At 43.5% G+C, this 24,743-nt stretch overlaps 1 protein-coding gene across 1 annotated transcript in view; it reads right to left on the minus strand.

Annotated features, from left to right (window-relative positions):
* The window catches only part of LOC310870776 (cadherin-6-like), a 73,424-nt gene that overhangs the window by 13,450 nt on the left and 35,231 nt on the right, over positions 1 to 24,743 (minus strand). The window contains exons 3-7 of the mRNA XM_083782080.1: positions 16,554 to 16,848; positions 15,999 to 16,118; positions 11,665 to 11,838; positions 5,400 to 5,587; positions 2,292 to 2,542 (exon numbers count right to left, since the gene is read on the minus strand). Of these exons, the coding sequence (XP_083638206.1) occupies positions 2,292 to 2,542; positions 5,400 to 5,587; positions 11,665 to 11,838; positions 15,999 to 16,118; positions 16,554 to 16,848 (1,028 nt within the window). The remainder of the gene's footprint in view (positions 1 to 2,291; positions 2,543 to 5,399; positions 5,588 to 11,664; positions 11,839 to 15,998; positions 16,119 to 16,553; positions 16,849 to 24,743) is intronic.

The raw sequence follows: 24,743 nt of genomic DNA on the forward strand, positions 1-24,743 counted from the left end.
CGTCCCTTTTTACTCTCTTTAGTATGTGTGCTCCATGGTTCCATGCTTGCTGTAATTGGAATGTGTTCCTTGTCAAATTACGTGGTCGCAGTGTGTGGCGAAATAGAGATCAGAGTTCTCCCTGTGCTTTCCCACCTACAGCAACGCTCATTTCCCTCTCCGAAAACATAGCTTTTCATCAACCACTTTTGAGCTGCCGTTCTTGTGTGTGGTGGTGGTGCACGATGGGCAGAATCAAATTAAAGACCTTCTTGCTGATGTACATGGATGATGCATGCATGGACCAACGACAGGAACCACCAGCATACCACATGGTTAAAGGGATGGGAAGACCTTTAGTATGGTTGCAGTAGTGATTGCTGAAAGTAGCAGTAGTGGTTACTGGTTATAGTTGGAAACCAGACTATAGTAATTAGGGTTGTCCCGATCCGATCACGTGATCGGAAATCGGGGGCCGATCACGTCATTTTCAAATGATCGGAATCGGATCGGGAGACACCCGGGACATCCCTATATTATCATATCCATATCATGATATTAGACTGGATGTTGTCTGTGATTTTGGATATTGTACTATTGTGATATGGCAAAAGTGTTTCTATAACAATATAAATATCGGATCGTGAAAATAGATACCTCAAAATCTAATTATCTGAATGGGATCGGGAGCAAAAAACGTGATCCCTAATAGTAATTGCTCCCAAATGTAATTGGAGAGCTGAGGGAGTTGTTACTTGTTAGGGGTTCAGTGTCTTGCTCAAGGACAACACAAGGACAACACAAGGACAACACAAGGACAACACAAGGACAACACAAAGCCGTGAGGAGCTGCAGGCATAGGCGGCGGGTGCATAAGGCTAGGGAAGGCTTAGCCTTCCCAAAAATTATGCTGGGTATTTTTTTTATATATATAATATATGTGCGCAGCATTATAGAAGGTGTCAGAACTCAGCAGCGCCAGTGCCCGCACGGTTCACAGTTCACACCACTGCAGCAACACTGGCACGTTCAGTGGAGTGACTGCTGTCTCTGTGCCGTCTGTGGAGAGCCATGAGCCGCGACTCCCGGAGGGGCAGCAACACGCCAACACCGCCGGGTAATCTACACTGTCACTGACTGACTGACTCGAGACTTGAGAAAAAGACGTCCAAAAGTCGTTGTCTGTGTATAGGCTAATTCATTGGTAAAAGTATGCTAAATAACTCATTTTTAGACCATCTGGGAAATAAATAAATAAATAAATCCGCGGCGGCGGCCTCGCTCCGCTCGGCCGCGAGAATCCCCCCCAACGCAATTCTATAGCCTACCCAAAGGTAAAACGCACCCGCCGCCTATGGCTGCAGGGGATCGAACCGGGGACTTTCCGGTTCCCAGATGGCCACACACTCTACCTTCTGAGCCACTGCCGCCCCTTAATAAAGACATCTGTTTCCTGAAGTAGGTACAGTGCTGCTGTACAGTAGCTGAAAGCTGGTGTGCTTGCTTGCCAACACACAGAGCACTTACTGTTAGAAGTGATTCATCCAACTGTCCAGTATACTGTGTAGATTAATGTTAATTGTTAATTAACTTAGCCATTTGTACTCAGAGAGTGTACCAATGTAAGCAAATGGACCCTCATTTCTCCAAGTGTCTTGCTATATTGTAGATTAATGTTAATTCTTAATTAACATCGCCATTTGTAAACTCAGTTTAAATGAACACAGTGTGTTTTATCACTGTTATTATCGGTTTGCTTCCAGGAAGGCTGTTACTTACCGGCAGTGGTACATTTACTTAAGTACTGTACTTTGGAGGTATTTGTAGGCCTACTTTACTTGAGTATTTCCAATTTGCAGTACTTTTCTTTCTACTCCACTATCTCCGAGGCAAATATTGTACTTTTAATCCACTATACATTTATTTGAATTTTTTTGTTACTAGTTACTTTGTAGATATGATTATTATTACTACAAAACATGCATTAACCACTTCAGCCCTATATACATTTCGGCCATTTGAAAAGCCCATCTGCAATTAAGCTCATGTGTCGCATCCTGACGCATTGTGGGCTTGTAGATCTAGTACAGCTTGTACATTTTGAATTTACTTGCAATAGAATATTTCTACACTGCAGTATTGATTCTTTAACTTAACTAAAACATGTTAGTAATTTTTTCCACCAGTGGCTGTTACTGACCGGACATCTCTTATGGGCATATCTTTTCAAATGGGGCTCTGTGGGCTATAATACGTGTACATTTGGGGGTCCTTGACATTTAAAAAGGTGTGAGAACTCCTCAGTGACTTACCGTACGGGGTGGCGTGCTGCGTCGGGGTCCGAGGCGCTGACGGAGCCCACGGCGGTGCCCACCGCCGCGTCCTCCTTCACCTCCATCACGTAGCTGGCCTTGTCGAAGGTGGGCGGCTCGTCCACGTCGTCCACGGCGATGCGCACTGTGGCCACGTCCTTGGAGCCCGCCAGCGTGAAGCGAGGGTCCGTCTGGGCGTTCTGCACCTGGATCTCCACCGTGTAGGAGCGCTTCCTCTCGTAGTCCAGAGACTGGCGGGGTTGCAGGGAGGGAGACAAAAAAAGGATATTTAATAATAATAATTATACATGTCACGATAGTCCAAAGTCACAGACAATATCCAGTCTAATATCATGATAATATTGATACTATGTCCCGATCACGTTTTTTTGCCCCTGATCCGATTGCGATCATTTGAAAACGACGTGATGATCGGGGCAACCCTACCCTATCCAAAGTGCTACAGGGTTTAAAAACATTGGCATAAAACAGCGAAGGCAACCAAACAACTACGTGCGACCGTACTAGACTAAAGAAGGGTTAAAAACAATACGTAAAATCATGGCACAAATTAATAATAATATTGTTGATTAATATTAATTTATAGTGTACAGGTATAGTGTACACCGCCAGCAAATGCCAGTACGCTAAGGAAGTGAATTCCAGAAATGTTTTTGTCTAATTATTGTGCATAATGCATGAATATGTTTCCCATTCATATAATCTCATCTCAGATTCACCGTCTCCCACTGCCACGGCATTACTAGACCCTGTCTTGTTACTTTTATAGTGTCTTTAGCAACAACAGCGGCAGTTATTATGGTCTAAGACTTGAGTTCCTAGACCAAGGGCGGCGAGGGAGTTGGTAATGATAAGGAATGCACTTTGTTGATCTAATTAAATAGTAACGCTGATTAGGTTTTCTGGTGTAAACAACACCTATGCTCATAATCCCAAGAGCTCTGAGGAAGATCAAAGGAGGAAAACATAGCCTTTAACTACTGTAGTTTATAGTGAGACAGTAAGGGGGTTAAGAGTTAAGGACCCGCACGCACGCAGGCACGCAGGCACGCACACACACACACACACACACACACACACACACACATTGCCTCGTGATGTGTGTAAATCCATCCTCCCTCTCTCTACAATCTCTTCCAAGTCTCTCTCCACTATACCGTCAAATTAAATGTCTTAAACAAACATAATAAAAAAAGAAAAGAAAAAGGATGAACGTGCCGCGGATATAATTCATTGTTCAATTATCAGAAAGGCGTTCTGATCCTATGAAGCCGCTCTGGCCTCCCCCTGGTGCACTGAGAGCAAGGACACCTTCCCAGTCCATAGAATTGGATTGGAGACCTTTCTAGGTCTAGGTCTATAGGATACAAAAGAAAGCTGCATTCAATCTTTAAATATATACCTTTCACATTGACCTTGAGCTAATATTGTGTGTGTGTGTGTGTGTGTGTGTGTGTGTGTGTGTGTGTGTGTGCGTGCGTGCGTGCGTGCGTGCGTGCGTGCGTGCGTGCGTGCGTGCGTGCGTGCGTGCGTGCGTGCGTGCGTGTGTGCGCGCGCGCGCGTGCGTGAGTGCGCCCACTCGCGCTATACCTTTTAGTTTTTTGCACATTCCATAATATATTCAGCACTAAATAATTCTCCCCATACGCTCGCAGACTTCCCACTGCTGCTAAAGATCAAGGCCTGTCTTTCTTACGTGCACTACAGCCAACTTTATCATATGGTCTCGCACCTTCCTACCTACATGACTGCCTGCCTAAATATGTCCCAAACCGCCCCCTAAGGTCTTCCACCGCCGGCCTGCTCACTTTGCCCAAAAAAATGGCAACAAAAAAATACGGGGAAGCAGATTTTTGCTTCTACGGGCCGTCGGCATGGAACAAGCTCCCACTGTACCTTCGTCAGGCAGCCTCTGTAGACATTTTTAAAGCTCAGCTCAAGACCCACTTCTACAATATCATGATAGTCCAAAGTCACAGACAATATCCAGTCTAATATCATGATAATATTGATACTATGTCCCGATCACTCAGCTCAAGACCCACTTCTACAACATTGCCTTTAATTGATCTTTTATTTTTTATTTTTCATGTCCTCACTGTACTGCATTACTGCTTGTTTTTTAATGTCGTTGCCTTGCTTTTCTTTTATTCTCCATTGTTCTGTAAAGCACTTTGAGCTGCATTTCATGTCATGAAAGGTGCTATACAAATAAAGTTATTTTTATTATTATTATTATTATACCATTATTTCTTCCTCATTTGTAGGCTATTACATATAGTGTTATCGTCATTAATATCTTGTTATTATTGTGAGTGAACTTGTTAGCACGGTCTGCTACCTGCACGAGAGAGTGCCAAATAAATCCTGTTGAGTCTATCGCTCCCTACTGTACGCGCGAGAGAGAGGTCTGTGTAACGAGGCATGTTCAAAGTCATGTCAGGTCAAACGTATTCATGATTGAAGCACATTTATTTAAAGACAACTCTTGTTGACCGAAGTGCGGCGCATGGAGAGCAGGCGTTTGCTAAATCGTACACAGACAGCGTTAAGTGAAAGATGCTGTTGATAGAATGATGCCTCGACGGAAAGAGAGGCAGCACCTCATCATTTGTACAATGCAGCAGCAGGTGGGGGGGGGTGAGAAGGTGGAGATGAATACTTTTAATTTGGCTTCTTTCATCTGGAAAAGCATGCCTGGGCTTTGCATATCAAACAGTTGAGCACTTCTCTCCTGACTTCAAAGTGTGGCATATGTGAGCGGCGCGAGTCCATGTTTTTTATTTGATTCTTGTGTGTGCACGCGTGAGTGTGTGCGTGAATGTGTGCACGTGTATGCATGCACGTGTGCGTAGTGCGCATGTGCGTGTCACAGGGATGAAAGGAGTTAACACGTGGCGGTAATTAAACACATGCAAGGTTCACTTTTCGACCATGGAGGCACCTTTTGTTCTGCGACATCCAGTGCGGTGTGTGGGTGGGCTCATGCACGCATGCGTGTGTGCATTTGTGCAAGTACAGTACGCACCTGTGGGGATATGACACGTGTTTTCTCATATACGAGTAAGCCACACAGATCTGTCTCACCTTGCTGACAGTGATGACTCCTTCCTGCGTGTTTCCGTCCGTGGAGATGTCAAACACGTCCATGCCGTCTCCGCTGACAATGGTGAAGTACATCTCGGCGTTCTTCCCGATGTCTTTGTCCGTGGCTCGGATCCTGCCGACCGACGAGCCGGATTTGGACGACTCGAGAACGCTGAACTGGTATATGCCTGGTGGTAAAATAATAACAGTCTCACAGTTACTGTGCTGTATGAGTGCATGTCAATCATGTACTGTACGGGTGAATGTCAGTGATACACGCACACACCGCATGCACGCACAGACACGCACGTGCGCACACTCACACACTGATGCTCTGAAGAGATTCAGTACCTATATCACAGACAAATATTGAGATGTAATGGACATGATCAGACAATTTTCCATTGATCCACAAATACAGGAGTATAAGAGCATACACATGCAGACTTTGAATAAACAACATTGCTTCCCTATAGTGTCCACTGACTTATTCAAAATCACCCCGGATAATGCTCCAGCTCTTTAATAAATGGGATCCCGATCCCATCCAATAAGGAGAGAGCACTCATACACAAATAATGGTACACTAAAGAAAAAGGGTTCTCTCTCTAGATTGGATCATATTGGCAACAATGACCACTATGATCAAATGCCATGTGATCCATGTGAACATTGCATGGTGGTCACCAAAATCAGGTACAGCTAACAATGACCACTATGAGCAAAGACCAATACAGTGGCTTACTCTCAGTTAGGAGAGCACTCATATAACCTTCAATTTAAAGGATTCTCCTCCGGTCTATGCTGTAAGGTTGTGTTATTAATGGATAGATGTGACTCGCAGGATGATTTCACTTGAACGGATTCATGGAAATGGTTGTCAGGTCACACTGGAGAAAGGAATGAAGTTACGCTAAGTTCTAAATACTTTTTCCGTTCATTTTTTGTCTCAATTTTTTTAATGGAAAGCCAGCTTGCACAGGTAGACTGAAGAACAAAAGCCCTTTCACTGCAAACACAAGAAGAAAAAGATCTGAATGCGAGGAACGACGAGAGGCAATAAATACTAGAACATGCTGCTCTTTTCATGTTCAACTTCCCTTTGTTTGTCACCTTGCAAGTATATATCTGAAAACGTGTGGGCCGAAATATTACGTTTTGGTTGCATTTAAATAATAATCGTACGAATAGAAGGAAAACAATATTATCAAATATCAAAACAACCAAATTATTATACTAGTGTGTGCTCAGTCTCTTGTTCAAGTAAAATACAACAACGTAGCAGCAGATATCTAATAGGTGTAAAATGTGTGCGAATGGATTGTATTCACAGTCATGAAGTGACTAATGCCAGTGTGTAATGAGACGAGCATGTAAGACTGACATGGTGACAGCTCAGCAGCCTGATGGAAACTGTCCCCTATTGTTTCCCAAATAGTGAGACTCGGGATTATATATATATGCACGAAAATCGAGAATATAATCGACATAATTATAATCAAAGCATTTGCATTTACCAAAGACTAATTAACACATTCAATACATTATTCAATTGGCGAGTTAGTCATTGTCGCATTGATAAATTGTAGGTGAGATGTTGGTGTCGTCAGCGCAGGAAGCAGCTGCATGTTCACAGCATTTGCGTCAGTATTATATGTGCATAATTATACCAGTGATGTATAATACAACATATGTACATAAATCAGGGCTCGAAATTAACTTTTTTACTTGGTAGCGCTTGTGCTACCAATTTCAAAATGAAGGAGCACCAGAAAAAAAGTATAAAAATGCATGCCAGAATTTAAAATGTAGTGTCTGTCCCTCATCCATCCATCTCTTCAAAGAGACAGAGGCATCAAACATCTCCAGATGAGGACCCTCTAGTCTACACTGATTCCGGCCAGTCACATCACCTGTTTTCTTATTCTTTGTTTTGTGTTTTTCACCTTCATAGCCTATTTAGATCATATATTAGAATTTCTAATATAAAATAATTTCGATGTAAAACATTAAATTTATAGCTATGCCTACTCACTTCTAATCAGTGGTGGATAAATTACTCTAATGTTTTACTTAAGTAAAAGTATCAATACTGCTGCTATGTAGAAACACTTACAAGTCTGCTATTCTCTCTCCCTTCCTCTCTCTCTCATTCCCTCTCTCTCTTGCAGTGTAATTTAAAAAGCTGATCTACGCGTTGTGAGGTTGAAGATCTGCTAATTTCACTCGTTTGGTCCCATAACGCTTTGTAGTAGACATTTTTGTCATCCTGATGTATTTCAGCATGTTCCATGAGCTCAAGCAAATCTCATTGCTGCCAGTTTGTAACCAATCAGTCCAGTTGAGTCATCAAATGAGTCACAACACTAATGTGTACGTCTAAATTGAGGCAGCTTAGCTGTCGCTCTGCAGCGACAACCTAAGGCAGCCTCATGTTATGTCTCTCCCTTACATGGGATTTGTGTTTGCAGACTGTACGTGTGTGTGTGTGTGTGTGTGTGTGTGTGTGTGTGTGTGTGTGTGTGTGTGTGTGTGTGTGTGTGTGTGTGTGTGTGTGTGTGCTTGCGTGCGTGCGTGCGTGCGTGCGTGCGTGCGTGCGTGCGTGCGTGCGTGCGTGCGTGCGTGCGTGCGTGTGTGTGTGTGTGTGCGTGCGTGCGTTGCGTGTGTCCGTGCGTGCCTGCGTGCCTGCGTGCGTGTGCATGCTGCTCGCTTGTGTTTGTGCATGTGTGCGTCTTTGCATGCCAGCACGCATTTGCATACTAAATGTATGACCCTGATGTCAGATAGGAGAGTGTGGAGGGCAAAGATTCAGGAGGCCTGAGTTGGTGTTGGCTAGATCGCACTCTCACACCGCATAACAGCAATCAATGTAATGTAAATACACTATATAAAATAAAAAATAAAAACATTACACTGGGATAACACTGGCATAATACGTAAATACCAATGACAGGAAACAGGTACAAAAGTTCCAAAGTACATCTAAATGTGCCATTTTGTGTTTGTATCTGTGTTAAAGTACTCCTTTCATCTCAGAAGGTGTTTATGAACTAGTACTTGTCATAGCAGTCATTGTGCTGAAAAGAGAGACACAAAGACGGGTTTCATATGTAGAAAAAAAAAGATTTACTTAGCCAGTAAACACTGTCACACGTACAGTCGCTGCATTGTACGTGTGTCTCACAGGAAGAAGAGAAAAAGTTAGACAGTGAGACTGTGAATCTTCCTTTCTTCCCAGGAAGACAATGCATTGTAAAGCCTTTGGGCTCCAGCAGGCTTTCAATGGAGCTCTACTTCATGTATGCCTTATTTATTGCCTTCAGTAAAGTGCCGCTGTCGAGTGGAAACCTTTTATGTCCAACACTGTTCGTTTTCAGGAAATGAAAAAGTAACCATGTCTTCCAATGGTTCCATTGTAGTTCTTTATAGTCACAAGCTCTTGTTAATTAGTTTTCGTGCATGTGTGTGTGGGTGCATGAGTGAATTTAATGTGTCAGTGAACGGGTGCATCTCTGTGGTTGTGTGTGCGTGTGTGTGTGTGTGTGTGTGTGCGTGCGTGCGTGTACGTGCGTGTAGGCGTGTGACACACGCATCACTGAACTGCCCACACACCACTGATTAATTGATTTGACATGCTTGCGACCCCTGTGTGTGTGTGTGCGTGTGTGCGTGCGCGCACGTGTGTGTGTGTGTGTGTGTGTGTGTGTGTGTGTGTGTGTGTGTGTGTGTGTGTGTGTGCGAGTGTGTGACGCAGGGGGACTTAGAGAGAATGATAATGCCAGATGCAATCGCCCTGACAGATCCCTGAGCAATCTCAATTTGCACCCAGCACTGAGAAGGGAAACGCTGGGTGAGAGAGAGACAGAGAGAGAGAGAAAGAGAGAGGGAGAGACTATGAGCGGCCCAGAATGAAATGAGGAAAGAAAGCAAGCAGGAGTTGTTGCACGTCAATTGCGAGGCTGAGGTCAAACAATTAGGCGAGAAGAGGAAACCAGGAGAGAAAAAAAACAACAACATTGAAATTCACCGGGTGACACGTACACGGGAAAGTTGCAAGAGATGGGAGAGAGTAAAAAAAGAGAATTAGAAGCCATGAGACAGAGAGTGAGACAGTCAGACACGGACAGAGAGAGAGAGAGAGAGAGAGAGAGAGAGAGAGCTGGCTCCATGTAATCAGGATTAGACGACAGAATGACTTCTGTGATCGAGGCCATTGGAGCAACTATTTAATCACTTCTTTCACACTGCTACAGGCAAAGGAAGAGTGCTACTGGACACGCACACACACACACACACACGCACGCACACAGACATACGCACGCGCGCACACATTTGTGCATGCGCACACACATTTGTGCATGCGCGCACACACATGTGCACACATCACACCCCAGAGCGATATAGCGTTGCCTCTTGAACTGTGATAAAAAGCTGCTGCATGTACGCCACTTCATTTCCACTTTTAGAAGTGAAGGTCGAATTGGCTGCCTGCATTTCAAAGCCGTCAATAAATGACATCAGAGGCCATGCACTCTGCGCTGCGGCAGGACAACATTAATATTGACAACTTTTTGCCAGCCGTTTTGGGTGTTCATTTTAGCCACGCTCCCACGACTTTCTCCATGGATTTTTATGACTACGGTGCCACATTTTTATGAAAAATATAGTTCCTGGACTGTCGGCAGCATCAGTGGTGTTCGGCTGGGTAAAGAACGTGTAAAGAATCCAAATAAAATACACGGTAATAAAGATTTAAAGATTTTTGTTTCCCGCGGAGTGAAGCACTCCCTGAAATGCCATGACTCCAGAAAAATGTAATAGCTGTTATGGCTCCAGTGGCATTTATTGTAGACCAGCCTATACACCTTTTAAACACCAATCTAAGCCATGTACAACTTAAAGGCGCCTTTCACAATGTGTTATTTTCAGCAAAGCAGCCATTGTTAATTGGTGACAAAGTTTTATCTGGACTGGAGCCTTGCAAATAATTAACAATGAAAAATGAGGCTTATGTTGATTATACGCCATTATAATCAACATAATTATAATCAAAGCATTTGCATTTACCAAAGACTAATTAACACATTCAATACATTATTCAATTGGCGAGTTAGTCATTGTCGCATTGAGAAATTGTAGGTGAGATGTTGGTGTCGTCAGCGCAGGAAGCAGCTGCATGTTCACAGCATTTGCGTCAGTATTATATGTGCATAATTATACCAGTGATGTATAATACAACATATGTACAAAAATCAGGGCTCGAAATTAACTTTTTTACTTGGTAGCGCTTGTGCTACCAATTTCAAAATGAAGGAGCACCAGAAAAAAATTAGGAGCACCCACCAAAATCTAAGGAGCACCAATATGTAATCTATTTTTTACATTAATAAAAACAATAATATAACGTGTGGTTTACAAATAACATGAAATGACCAAAGTATAAAAATGCATGCCAGAATTTAAAATGTAGTGTCTGTCCCTCATCCATCCATCTCTTCAAAGAGACAGAGGCATCAAACATCTCCAGATGAGGACCCTCTAGTCTACACTGATTCCGGCCAGTCACATCACCTGTTTTCTTATTCTTTGTTTTGTGTTTTTCACCTTCATAGCCTATTTAGATCATATATTAGAATTTCTAATATAAAATAATTTCGATGTAAAACATTATATTTATAGCTATGCCTACTCACTTCTAATCAGTGGTGGATAAATTACTCTAATGTTTTACTTAAGTAAAAGTATCAATACTGCTTCTATGTAGAAACACTTACAAGTCTGCTATTCTCTCTCCCTTCCTCTCTCTCTCATTCCCTCACTGCATGCGTGCACGAGTTGTGCTAGCAAGGTGTGTAAAGTTAGTCAGAGATTTCTGGGCATTTCAGAGCCATTTCTGGCATAAATAATTGTAAGAGTTAGTATCGGAACATCTCTACTTTTAGCCCTATCAAACCAAATGTAAGAGTTGAGGAAAGACAATGGAGCACATTCCCCTGGTCTGCCTTTCCTCAGATTAGAGCTTGAGGATGATTGAATTTATAGGGTTAGAAGTAAACTAAGATTAGGGGTTCAATTTCAAATTAGTAGGCTATTAAGAGTTAGGGAATGAAGGCCAATGTACCTTGCGTGTGTGTGTGTGTGTGTGTGTGTGTGTGTGTGTGTGTGTGTGTGTGTGTGTGTGTGTGTGTGTGTGTGTGTGTGTGTGTGCGTGCGTGCGTGCGTGCGTGCGTGCGTGCGTGCGTGCGTGCGTGCTCTAGTGTCTTACTCTGAGTGAATTGTGGCGGGTTATCGTTGACATCTGTGAGGCTGATGTTGACTATGGTGGTTCCTGTCAGCCCTCCTCTCTGCCCTGCCATGTCCTTGGCTTCGATAACCACCTGGTAATGCTCCCGCTGCTCACGGTCCATGTCTCCAGGACCCAGGGCTGTCCGGATGACGCCTGGGGGAATCAAAGGGGAAAGAAATTATTATAATGCTTTTGTTTACGGTAAGATTCTACGGGAGCTGGGTTTCCATCACGGCACTGTTTTGTGCGTATAGGCATTTTGAACTGCAAACACAGGTTAATTGTTCCATTATTCCTTTGCTCAGCAACATCTGGTACTATAGAATGCATGGGAGCATTTTCTATAGAGACCCAACATGAGCAGTAGTCCCACTTTAATGAATCTGACTCCCGCACTGAGAATAACTTAAAAGTTTGAGTCCCACACTGGGAAAAGTTTAAGAGATGATGGCATGTATGAATATTTAAGAGGGGAACTATTCTCCTTAAGGTGCAAACGACTCTATACCCAGAGGGCCACAGGTTTGATTCCCTTGCCCCGCTCCTGGTTGTGTCTATGCCTCAGCCCCTCCGGTGACATACATATATGCATGCAAGAAGCTACCCATAATGTGTGTGTCTAAGGGTGCAATATGCAAAGTAACACATTCACAGTGCCCAGAAATTATTGAAAATTCCTGAATAGAACCCATATTGACGCATTGCACCATTGCGGGAATTGCAGTTGCCCCCGTGCAATTCCCCCGTGCTGGTTGAAATAACATTGCATTAGTATCTATCCACGTTGTCTAATCAGCCAGACGTCAGTGGCTGCTCCCATAAGAACCTCAAATTGAAGTGATTAGAGTGGCTAAGGAGAAATACTGATGAGCAGCAGAACACACTAAAATACGAAGCACTTGCAAACGGGAATCCTCGACCGACACTTGACCTGTCCAAATTCAGATTCCAAAGTTTTTAGGCAACATATTGGGTTTACAGGAGAAAGAGACATTAAATCAAGACATGGGCTGACACAGTTCATGAACCTTCATGTGTCAAACCAAGGATGTCAAGGGAAAAGGTGTTCTCCTTCTCTTTCTCCTTTCCTTTCTTTTTTTTTTTGCAAAAAAATAAAAAAAATGTCAGCCTTTGGGATTGAGCATCATTTGAATGTAGGCCTACATTATTATGTTGAAATTGCCATTTTAGGTTACGGTCGGCATACAGTTAGGCTGGCCGGGGAAGTGCTGAAAAGAATATAGTTACGAAAATAGTTTAGACCAGCAGTTTTTTTTACTGGAAATCACTGGAGCCTCACAATCAGATGCTGGTTCCTTGTAAGTGCAAGTCAGTAGGCCAGACTTGCAGACAGACAGACAGGCAGGCAGGCAGGCAGGCAGGCAGGCTTGTATTATTGTGCTTCATTAGGCAGCTTAGTATGTACAACGTTAGTCTCCCAAGTCAAGAGACACCCTTGCCTTGTCCAACAGCTGTTACATCATATTGCATCAGGTTCTATGTGTGTACGAAAGTTTAAAAAAAAAGGAAAAAAAGGAAAAACATCTTACTGGGCTTGAGTCTTCCTGACGAATGAGTTAATGGTTAGACCATTTTTCATCTGTATGCTGGAGCCAAGTGAACATCTTAACCTCATGCACAGTGGTGGTTTCAGCCCTTTAAAAAAATATCCTTTTAACACTTTTCATTTTTTATACCAATAGATAAAGTGACCTCATGCTTTTAGCACCCGCCTGTCACACCACAAGACCAGTTCAAGACCTGAAATGTTTTTCACCTTAAGGCCATGTGCTAGCGCAAGCAACCTGTTTAGTTAATAGATGGTAGTGTTGAAAGCACTATTGGACTGGCAGCCCTTTCCTGCGCATTTCTCCTCTTGTAAAAGCAACACTGTTATCCACATTGATGCTATCTGCCTGTCCAGGCCCTGTAATATTCTAAACTAAGGGCAGTTTTACTGATAAATATGTGCCCTGCCCACATGTGAGTTGTGTACTTTTAGAAACAAGATTAAGGCTGCGTGTTGCCAGCTGAAAATAATCGTAATAGCCGATCAATAATTAAAGTAGCTAAATTTGAACAGGTTGGAAAAGAAAGCCAGTGACAAGTCATTTTGCTTTTAAATTTAAAACAGACAGTTTTCATGGAAGTACGAGCATTAGATGTTGACAGTAATAGAAAGGCCTATAGATGTTGCTGTCAAGACTGTTATAAATCCATTAAAAGTACTAATTACACATGTGCTAAAATAAGAACAGCTATGGCACTCTTTATTTTGCTTTATTTAAAAGGCGTTTTTGGCATTGGGTCTTGGCATGTCTACTCATCAGTGTTGACTTAAAAGGAAAATGGATTCAGGTGGATTCGTTGTTTTCTACTCTACTGAAGGAAGTTTAGTCTCCCAACCTCACAGAAATCGTTAAGAGTGGAGGCTATGACCAACATAAGATGGAAAATGGAGTGTAACGCATTGACGCTTCGGTCTGATATGAGGCAAATACATGTAAGCATTCCAGACAAAAGATCATCAAATATCGACGTACGTATTTCCGGCTTTGGATCAACGTCACAGTTGGATGGGTTTGCCCTGAGACATCGCCCGCGGACATCAACATAGCATTTTGACTTCAAATATTGACATATTCCTGGCATGGGTGGATGCCGGATTCTGACGGGTTTAGAGTGAGACTAAGTTGCGAGTTACATGTTACTTAACTGAAAAGGTGCAACGCGGTACCTCTGGCAATGAAATTGATGATAGTTGCATCATTTAGACTGGAGGAAAAACCCTCTGGCATAAAAGACAAGCCCTCAAAGCCTCTTAGTTCTTTGTTTATGACTGCTGTCCCTCTATGCCTTCCTCTCCCACTCTTTTTCCCTCTCTCTTTTTTGCTGTTCCGTATAGTTTAATCCTTCAACAAAGCCCACCCCTGTTCTCCTGACATACTACTACACTCTCTTTCTTATGATCCCACGCTTTGTTTCTACCTCTGTTCCCCTATGCCAATACCCTTTCTATTTAATGTCTCTGACTGTCTGTAATGCTCTCTCTCTCTCTCTCTCTCTCTCTCTCTCTCTCTCTCTCTCTCTCTCTCTCTCTCTCTCTCTCTCTCTCTCTCTCTCTCTCTATCTCTATCTCTCTCTCTCTCTCTCTCTCTCTCTCTCTCCACTTCTGTCCCCGAATCCCGTTGCTGTCATGAATTTGTATCACTTCGCCCTCCTCAGTTTTTCCACTGAGAACAACAGCCCACTCTGTGTCAAATCCCAGAGATCAAGGCCTATCATTGCTTGTTAATCCAGAGCCCGGTCATAATCTGCCCATGGTCCCAGCAGGGCCTTTTCTGTGGCACTGACCTTTTTTCATACGTTCTTAACAAAACCGATGAACAGAGAGAGAGATTACTGTCCTGATTATCCAAATGGATAGCTGTCCCCCACCCCACCCCCACTATAATAAAACACACTGTATAAATCCCAGGTTAGGTTTAGTGGGGGTTTAGACTGAATGTTTTCCATTTCAGGTTAGGAGATATTACAACAGCCTTTTTCCTTTGTGCCGGAGTGGGGATATACTGTAATTGTGTTTTTGCAAGGCTGAGGGGGCGAGAGACGTACTGGACCGGGTGTATTTAGTTTTCATTGCTTTCATTAAGGCTTTCACTAAATCCCAGCAATCTGGTATCGCCTAAACTCTCATTCTCCATCTTGTTCGGAATACCAAGTTTTTGACATCAAAGATCAGAGAAGCCTAGCTTCTCACAGGAATCCTTTTTTCGGCATCAGCAATGTTTTAATCACACACTGCTTCTTTAGCGGACTTGACCTTACTCAACTAAAGAGCATTCCACACTGTTATTCTTTATAAAAGTCTTTAAAGCCACTTGAAGTACTAAACCTTTACTGCAAAAACCTGGGACAATACATCACAATTATGTGGTACGTGCTTTAACCCATTTTGGGCGGGAACCCCTTTTGGTGTTTTAAGCATTATGTTATACTTTAGCTATTGAAAAATAGCAGATCTACCAAGCTCACATCGCTATGAACTTGCTATTCTTGAAGTCTGCTATTTTTGAAAAATCGTGAAAATGTGCCTTAAATCTTTGAATATATATTATTTCAGAGTTTCAGTCCCTGGAACATATTTTCAGATGGGGGTCGGCGGCCAATTACATATAATTTTTGGGGTCCTTGACATGAAATATTGAGAACCACTGATATAGAAACATGAGGTTTTTCAGAATTTTCTTTTAGAAAAAAAATGGTTTCAGGCCTAAATGGGTTAACTGGTGGGGGTCGCCGAGTGCACATACCTGTGTTTGGGTCCACGGAGAAGTAGGGGTGTCCCTGGCTGATGCTGTACACCAGCTTGGCACTGTTCCCATACATGCTGTCATCAGCATCTGTGGCTGTCACCTGCATCACTGACGTGCCTAAATATGTATGACACAGAGACGTATGTGTGAGACCATATACAACACTGCAGGACTGTAATATCCTCCGCTTGTTTACATGAGCATGGGGCATGGTTTACAAATCTTGTGATTCTTAGTGACAATTAATTGTAGCTAATGGAAGCTATATACTGTAGCTTGAGGAACCGAAAATAACATGGCGCCAATTCTCCACTGAACTCAATGGACGCGGCTGTCATGTTCAATTCGGTTTTGAATTGTGTTCTCGGGCTTGATTATGGGAAGCATTAAAGGCTCAGTGTAAAGAAATTGGGGGAGGAGAGAAGGAGATGATTGTCTTGTCTGTTGTCATGTAAGTCTTTTTGTACTATTCTACTGCAGTTTTCTTTCCTGCTTTACAGTCATCATGTCGGTGCAATTATACAACTATAGAATTGAATTCAAAATACATACCAATGTCTGACCTCTCCGGCACGCTCCCAGTGTAAACCTCTTTGGTGAACTGGGGCTCGTTGTCATTAATGTCATGCAGCTTGATGATGAAGTCTGTCTCTGGCTCCAGCTTGGAGCCTGTCCTCCTGTCAACCACGGTGGCCTTGAGGATGTAAGAGGCCTTCTCCTCGCGGTCCAGGCGGCGTGTGGCGTGCAGGTCACCATTGTTCTCGTCGATGACGAATATGCCACCGGCACCCTCGCCGGAGAGGACGTACTTCACCGTTCCGTCAAGCCTGTCCTTGTCCGACTGAAGCTGCAGAGAGGAAACAGAAGCATGTGCATTAGCCACAGTACGCAGGGATAATTGAGAACAAACATAATCCAGACACCAATTTGTGAAAAGACCGAAAGGATTTTCTCCTTCAATTTTGTTTTGCCTGGAGTGTAAAAATATCCACATTTGGGTCAATGATTTTGTTGATTCAGAACAATCTTCACACGCGCACATGTACACGCACACACGCACGCGCATCCACACACAGGCACGCAGAGTCAGCAACATCCTGACATTGCAGCCCCACGGGTATAATGTGTGGGTCACCAACTGTCAAGCCGTCGCTCCGAAAACATAACAGACTTGACAAGAATGATTTGCAAGCGTTTAACCCCTCGTGTAACCAGGGTAGCCATTTGGCTACTGGCCACTGGCAGGTTGCTTGGTATTCAGCACTTGTCGTCAGGTCGGGCTTGAACATCAGCCAAATAACCTTCTCCACTCACCAGCTTTACAAGGCTGAATGAGTAAACACTGTGTTATCTGATCCACCACTTGAAAACGGATCCTCAAGTGGTAAAAACTATTGTTGTTTTGATTTAAGCCGTTTACGCCAAGAGGCGATGGCGGCGTTACATGAATGCAGCTGTCTGTTAGACAGAGACCCTCCTTCACACCCGGCATTAAGATGCAACCCCAGGAAATACAGAGAAATCAGATCTCTCTTTCCCACGCAGAATGCAAATTGTCATGCTTGTCACGTGTATCCTTTAGAAGGATGACAACAAATATTTGGAAAATTACATTCCACAGCTCTCACAGGTTTTATCTTTTGAGGAGTTACTAGTCTATCTATCTATCTATCTATCTATCTACGGTATCTATCTATCTATCTATCTATCTATCTATCTATCTATCTATCTATCTATCTATCTATCTATCTACGGTATCTATCTATCTATCTATCTATCTATCTATCTATCTATCTATCTATCTATCTATCTATCTACGGTATCTATCTATCTACGGTATCTATCTATCTACGGTATCTATCTATCTACGGTATCTATCTATCTATCTATCTATCTATCTATCTATATATCTATCTATCTATCTATCTATCTATCTATCTATCTATCTATCTATCTATATATCTATCTATCTATCTATCTATCTATCTACGGTATCTATCTATCTACGGTATCTATCTATCTACGGTATCTATCTATCTATCTATCTATCTATCTATCTATCTACGGTATCTATCTATCTATCTATCTATCTATCTATCTATCTATCTATCTATCTATCTATCTATCTATCTATCTATCTATCTATCTATCTATCTAGCTATCTGACTGGCTGGTTTCCCTAGTTAAATATATACATCTATATGTCTTCTGGTGCTTCAGTGTTTGAATCCAGGCAATCAATCTGAGCGTCCCTCGCCTGCTGGTTAGAGAATAGCAGCTATATGCGAATAGACCTGCACTTGTTCTTCCACCACACACCCTCCGCTACTACTTTGGCAAAGCACTTCCTTTTGTAGCAGCAAATTCAGAGCTCACAACGCACCACAGGCAGCTCGGTGTGAGATACGAACGGACAGACGGCGGGAGGAGAAAGCAGAACGACAGAAAAAGTGGAGAAAACGGGAGAAGAGGCGGGTGGTGAAAAACACAAACACACACAGAGAGAGAGAGAGAACACAAGGGCAAAGAGCAGCAAGTTTAGGACGGTGCAGGAAAGGTGCATAAAGAAACACAAGGAAAAAAGCTATAGAGGAAGTGTATTAATGAAAGACTCTCCTCGACATGGAAGTTCAAATAACGACAGCAGCAGCAGCAGTAGCAGTAGCAGCAGCAGTAGCAGTGGCAGAAACAACAACCAAAGCCATATGTGAATATCTGGTGGCCGGAGGGGTGGGGGGTGGGGGGCTGTAGGAGCTCCGGAAGAAGCCGGAGCTAGCGAGGAATGAGAGAGGAGACGGGCCAGAGTAGGGCTGCTCTGCCAGGAGGATTTAACATCTGTAGATGGGAGCTTCTTGGAGCTGTCGGCAGAGATCACCTCGCTTTACCATAATACCTGCAGCACACACCTGCCATCTCTCATGTCTCTTTCTCTCTCTCCTTCTCTCTCTCTCTGCCTCCTCTCCATCTCATAAAACCTGACACTCCCTGCAGCAATAACCCACCCTGCCGCTCTATTGCTCTTTCATTCCCTCCCTCCCTCTCCCTCTTCCCAGCCTTTACTTCCCCACGATTTGCTTCCACCGACCCACCCCCCCCCCCCCCACCCCATTTCGCTCACTGCTGTCTGTCTCTCCCCCTGTCATTTCTGTTTCTGCGAGACCCCCCCCCCCCCCCCCTTTCTTTCAGTCTTTCTCCACCTGAAGTGGCATAGTGCCTGCGGTACGCTGCGTTCAGCTCTCATCCCTGCCTCATACCTCCAGGCCTGCACTTACTTACTGCACTCATCATGAAACCCCATGAAACATGCATTAGCCCTCACACCTTTCAGCAGAGAGAGAGAGGGGGATATGAGGATGGATGGAAGGCATAGAGGTTGTCAGTTTGTCTGTGTGTGTGTGTGTGTGTGTGTGTGTGTGTGTGTGTGTGTGTGTGTGTGTGTGTGTGTGCGTGCGTGCGTGCGCTCTCTCGCCGCACGCGCACTCAAATGTTTAATAGAATTGTCGTTAATGTTATTTTTCAGAACCCTAGCTGTGGAAAGCATGAAGTATGCATGAATACGATGAAAATACCTCACAAATGCGACGTATTTACTTGCCTGCACAAATACACATATACAGACTCACACCCACACACAAACAAAACAAATCCTGCATCAATCTTTCCCATTTCTCTGAGAAGCTGCCCCTTTTCCCCACTCGCTATTTCTGCTTTTCCATTTTTTGCTTGTCCCTCGCTCTCTGTCTCTCCCCTCCCTCCCTCCCTCCCTCCCCACCTCCCATTCTCTGGCTCTCCATGTCCCTGTCCCTCCATCCCTCGGCCCCTTTTTCTTCTTCTCCCACTTCGCTCTTCTCTTTTCTTCTCCTCTCTCCCCCCTCTCTCTCTCTGTCTCTCTGTCTCTGCGTCTGTCTCTCCCAGGGGTATATGGGGAGCAGGGTACATCCTTGGGGGTTGGAGTAGTGGTGTGACAGTGTGAATCTCGTTAGCAGCCGGTGAGCATGTCAGGGCTGTTGGCATTATTAGGCTCCCTGTGACAAGGTGAATCACACAGCGCTGTGCTTCCTCGACAGTCTGGAGGGGCACAGAATCCACCAGCAGCTCCACGCTCTGCTCCAAACGCTCAGACACATCGCCCGTGTCTTTAAAAAATTAATAAATGACACTTTGCTCGCTTCCTTAACGGTGGTTACATGTCTTTTTTTTCATGTAACTGTGCCAAAGTGGGAGTGCAAAGCCTCCTGTACCTTTGGGGAACATACGTTTGCAGAGGAACTACTTGGTGATTAAGCGCTATTTGGGATGTCTGCAGGTTCATGGGACAGTCAGGGCTTAGACAGGTCACTCCATGAGTCCTGACATGAACATCACTGGCACAGAGCACTGCTGGGAACATGTCTTTTTGTAGGCCAGCCCTGCAGAAGTTACAGCCCCCATGGGTTCCCATGAGTTATGGTAGAATTGGGTTTTCGATAAATCCTGAAACTAAACTATATATCTAGACAAAAAGAGGCATTGCATTAGCGTAACACATTGTATTCAATTAGATAATCTCCACAAATCAACCCTTTTTGAGGGGCGCTAGACCCTCCTATATGTCCAGCTTTGAGGACAACAGTGAAGACAAAAGTGAGGACGCAAATTGTGATTGGCCATGCAGAATATGTGTAAGAATTATGCGGTAAGAATGCTCTGCTCACAGGCTGAGCGACAGGGATGCTCAGACATTTCCACTGTTCCACAGCGTCACAGCACCCCACATTTACAATTCTAGCAGTAGTAAGTAAGTAGTAGGAGAAGACGGAATCCATGAAACCTCGAAGTTCACAGTTTAACCATTAAGACGAGGCCGATTCTACGAGACCGGTAGTTTGCACACTTTCACGATTTTTTTAAAACCTTTAAAAAATATCACATGATGTGTACAATGCATGCTTTCAGCATGGCACAAAGTGATATATCTGTTGTTGTGTTATTTTTGAATAGCTATACCGCAAAGATAAAAAATGACACGGACGCTTTCTCGGTTTTAATGGGACCTGAAATTAAACTGTGATTAATATCGATTTACAGTTTGCATTTAGCTTTAATTATCTATAACAGATGTTAACGTCAAGGGCCAGGCTATTATTCAAACTAATCACAATTGGAGAGGGTTTTTTTGTCCTGATTTCACTGCCTCTCTCTCGTTTGCGGCTCCATTGCGTCAGTTTGCTCAAGGCCGCCTCATCCTCTCAGACTCATCTCCCTACAGTCCCCTTCCCCAAACACCTCCTCCCTTGTATCCCCCTCCTCATCCTCTCAAACTCATCTTCATCTCCCTACAGTCTCCTTCCCCAAACACCTCCTCCCTTGTATCCCCCTCCTCATCCTCTCAAACTCATCTTCATCTCCCTACAGTCTCCTTCCCCAAACACCTCCTCCCTTGTATCCCCCTCCTCATCCTCTCAGACTCATCTTCATCTCCCTACAGTCCCCTTCCCCAAACACCTCCTCCCTTGTATCCCCCTCCTCATCCTCTCTTCCTCGCCTCCCTACAGTCCACTTCCCCAAACACCTCCTCCCCCTCCTCCTCTCTCTCCGAGGAGTTCCACAGGGCCATCTCCCGGGCCTGCTCACTGCCGCAGTAGGAATGGGGACAGTTCCCCGTGGGAAGTCCCCGTCCCCATTTTCTTTACGCTGCTATATGGCTTTCATACATTCTAAAAGGAATCTTTATGTTGTATTTTTAAGTAAACTGTAAACATATTTCCTATTATTATTATTATTATTATTATTATTTTCATATTTTCTCAGAAGTGGCAGAATGCATCATGGAAGGGGGGAGCCATGTTTGAATGACCATATTTAAAATTGTTATGCTATCAGAGAAGGCATTTTGAGACCATACAAATACATCAATAGCTTTCCACTCTTCATGTTTCAAAGCGAGGTTCAAGGAAGAAGAAGGAACTGACTTACGGGTAATTACTTTCCTCTCTTGCTTTCTAATTGCTCTCGCTCCATTAACAATTAAGGCACGCGGTCACTAGCACTAAACATACACATAAAGAACACCAAATGACTAATTAAGCAGGTCAGAATAATGGTCAGAGTTCACATTTGTTGAACTCTGCTGTTTGGTTATTAAGTAGGCCAATAGAAACACATTTTGTTTGCCGGGCAGCAAAAACTGGGTCACATTTTGTAGGCTATAATAATACGATGCTTCGGGACACAATGCTATACAGACGGCAGCATGAACGCAAAACACACCAGTTCAGTTGTGAGGCAGGAAAACATGAAGAGCAGGAATAAATGGTACATTCAAGGATAAATATTTTAGATTGCGTGGCTTTTCCTGAAAAACAATATTGCTGCTGCTAGTGCTGCTCCACTAAATGACAGGGTGGGGGGGGATGCTCTAGAACAGAGGTTCCCAACCACTGGTACTAGTACCAATGTACCACTGGTGGTACTTGAGCCCTCCTCTGGTGGTACTCAGAGGAGTTGCCACAAAAACATTTAAAAAGACAAAAGTGGAATGAAATATTTATATTAATACAGGTAGTTCTTCCGACCAAGCAATTGGTTGAAATAGGCTATCCAACCGTGCTGAAATGAGCATGACAGCACACCTAGCCGTTAATAGAAGATTTGAGAACGGATTAATCACATTAGAAATATCATCAGTTGTGCTGATTAGTGATTAGACAGAGTTTTGTCAGAGCAGCAGCATTATTGGCTTAGGAATAGAACAAAAAGGACAGGTATTACGCTCCTGTATTTTAACATCAGTTATTATGGTGGTACTTGGAGAGACAAATATTTTCTGAGGTGGTACTTCAGTATAAAAAGGTTGGGAACCAATGCTCTAGAACACCTGCCTCAAATAGCTTTGTTTAGTTGCTATTTGAGGATGGAATTAAACTCTTTCCGTGCCATGCATGCGCACAACATAGTTGCTTCCTGTGTTCTGAAGTGGAGAGTTTATGAGAGGTGGAGGAGACTGATTACTGCAGAGTGCCTGCTGCTGTGGGGAATTGCTACTCTCCACAGATTGGCCGGCTCTGATGAGCCTTATGACACCAGCAGTGGATGGGTGGTGGCCACACCCAATCTACGATAAAGCTCAGTCACAAACAACTCTGCTCAGAGGAGCAGGGAATCGGCCCCCCTGTCCTCTCACCCCAACCAGCGACCATCCTGTCATTCAGAGAGGACACTCTTCAGTAACCTGCCTCAGCAGACAGTTCTTTATTTGAGATACGTTTTTAGTTCTGTATTTGATTTGTGTTTATCGTAGGCTTGTAGTTTGCGTTTTGTTTAGGTTTGTTTGGGTTTATTGCATATTTTGTATATATTGTCCTGATTTTGGCTGTAAAAAAAATACACATTCAGTTTAATTGCAATTGTCTTTTTGCATTTTATGTTGCTTCCCCTAACCCTAGACTAGGGGATGTAACAAACGCAGCTAAAGATTGTGGTTATAATAGGAGTGAATGGAGGTGGGATCTTTGGATCGACCCCCTTCGCGGAATGAACTCGTCTCCTACGGAAACAACACCTGCCTACGGTTAGTATAATCAATAATAAATAATACCTATAGCTGCTCCCCTGACTTGCATTATTGAGGCCCCCCTTCCTTGCCCGGACACAGAGGTGTTGGTCACTTTTTAGCTGTGCTGAGTGCTGACATTACATTTTTGCCATGCTTTTCTGAACAGAGATCAGCCCTGGCTGAACAATGCTAGTCTCACATAGCCAGACGAAGAGATGTTCACCTACTGATATCTCTGATATGTCTGGTTATATCATTTAAAAAACTTGCCTTACGGAACCAATGCAAATTAACATTTTAGTGCGGTCCTTCATTTTGGGACGGTGATTTGATTTGTTTTTTAAGCGCTGGCCGTAGGTTTGTAAGCGGACACGTGCTCTTGCCACTGTTCTGATTTGTATTTCCCCAGATGTACTGTATCAGTAAGCAGAGATATCTGATTGTCTGGCTACAGAACAATGGTGCCAGTGCCCTTAGGCAGTTCAGGAAAACAGAAAAGACAAAAGTTGGACGCCAGGTTTATATTCATCCATATTCAACATCAGTCAATGCGGTGTTTGTTTTTCTTAAGGTCACAAGCTGCAAGTAGGCTGCTGCTGCTTGGACTCACATCAACACTGTCAAAGCATTGAGAGCTATATGTAGTTTCTGACATAAATCCCAATGTCATCTTTAATACATTCAAAACAGTACATCATCCTGCATGTTTACACTGCTTCTCCTGTCTATGGTCTATCTTGAAGTTATTGGTATGCCCTGTTCTCCTTAACAAGTATGACAGCGTTGAAGAGATGCCCAAAATGAGGACGCCAGTTTGTGTCTGTGTGTACGTTTTGTCAACATTTAACCAATGAAAAGTATTAACAAGAGCTCCTGATTAAATAATAACTACTTTCCCCTGCCATTTATTTTGGAAAAGTAATGGTTTTGGACTTACAAGGTTTCTGCCCAACAGTAACAACATGTTCCTTCACAGTTCACACCTTCTTAAAGAATAGTTGGACACTGTCAGACTTTGGTTGGTGAATTGAAATCTTTGCATCCTCTCTTGGTCTGCCTCTTTCTCTGTCTTGCATTATGCCTTAACTTTTTCTCTCATTGTAGTTTTCCATTTCTGCCACTCCCTCCTCCATTTCCTCTCTGCTCTCTTCTCAATTTTTTGCATCATCTTTCTTTTGTTAACTGCTCCCTTGTTTCCCCCGTGTTTA

Source organism: Protomyctophum parallelum (assembly GCF_964188405.1).
Source record: "Protomyctophum parallelum genome assembly, chromosome: 14".
Taxonomy (NCBI): domain Eukaryota; kingdom Metazoa; phylum Chordata; class Actinopteri; order Myctophiformes; family Myctophidae; genus Protomyctophum; species Protomyctophum parallelum.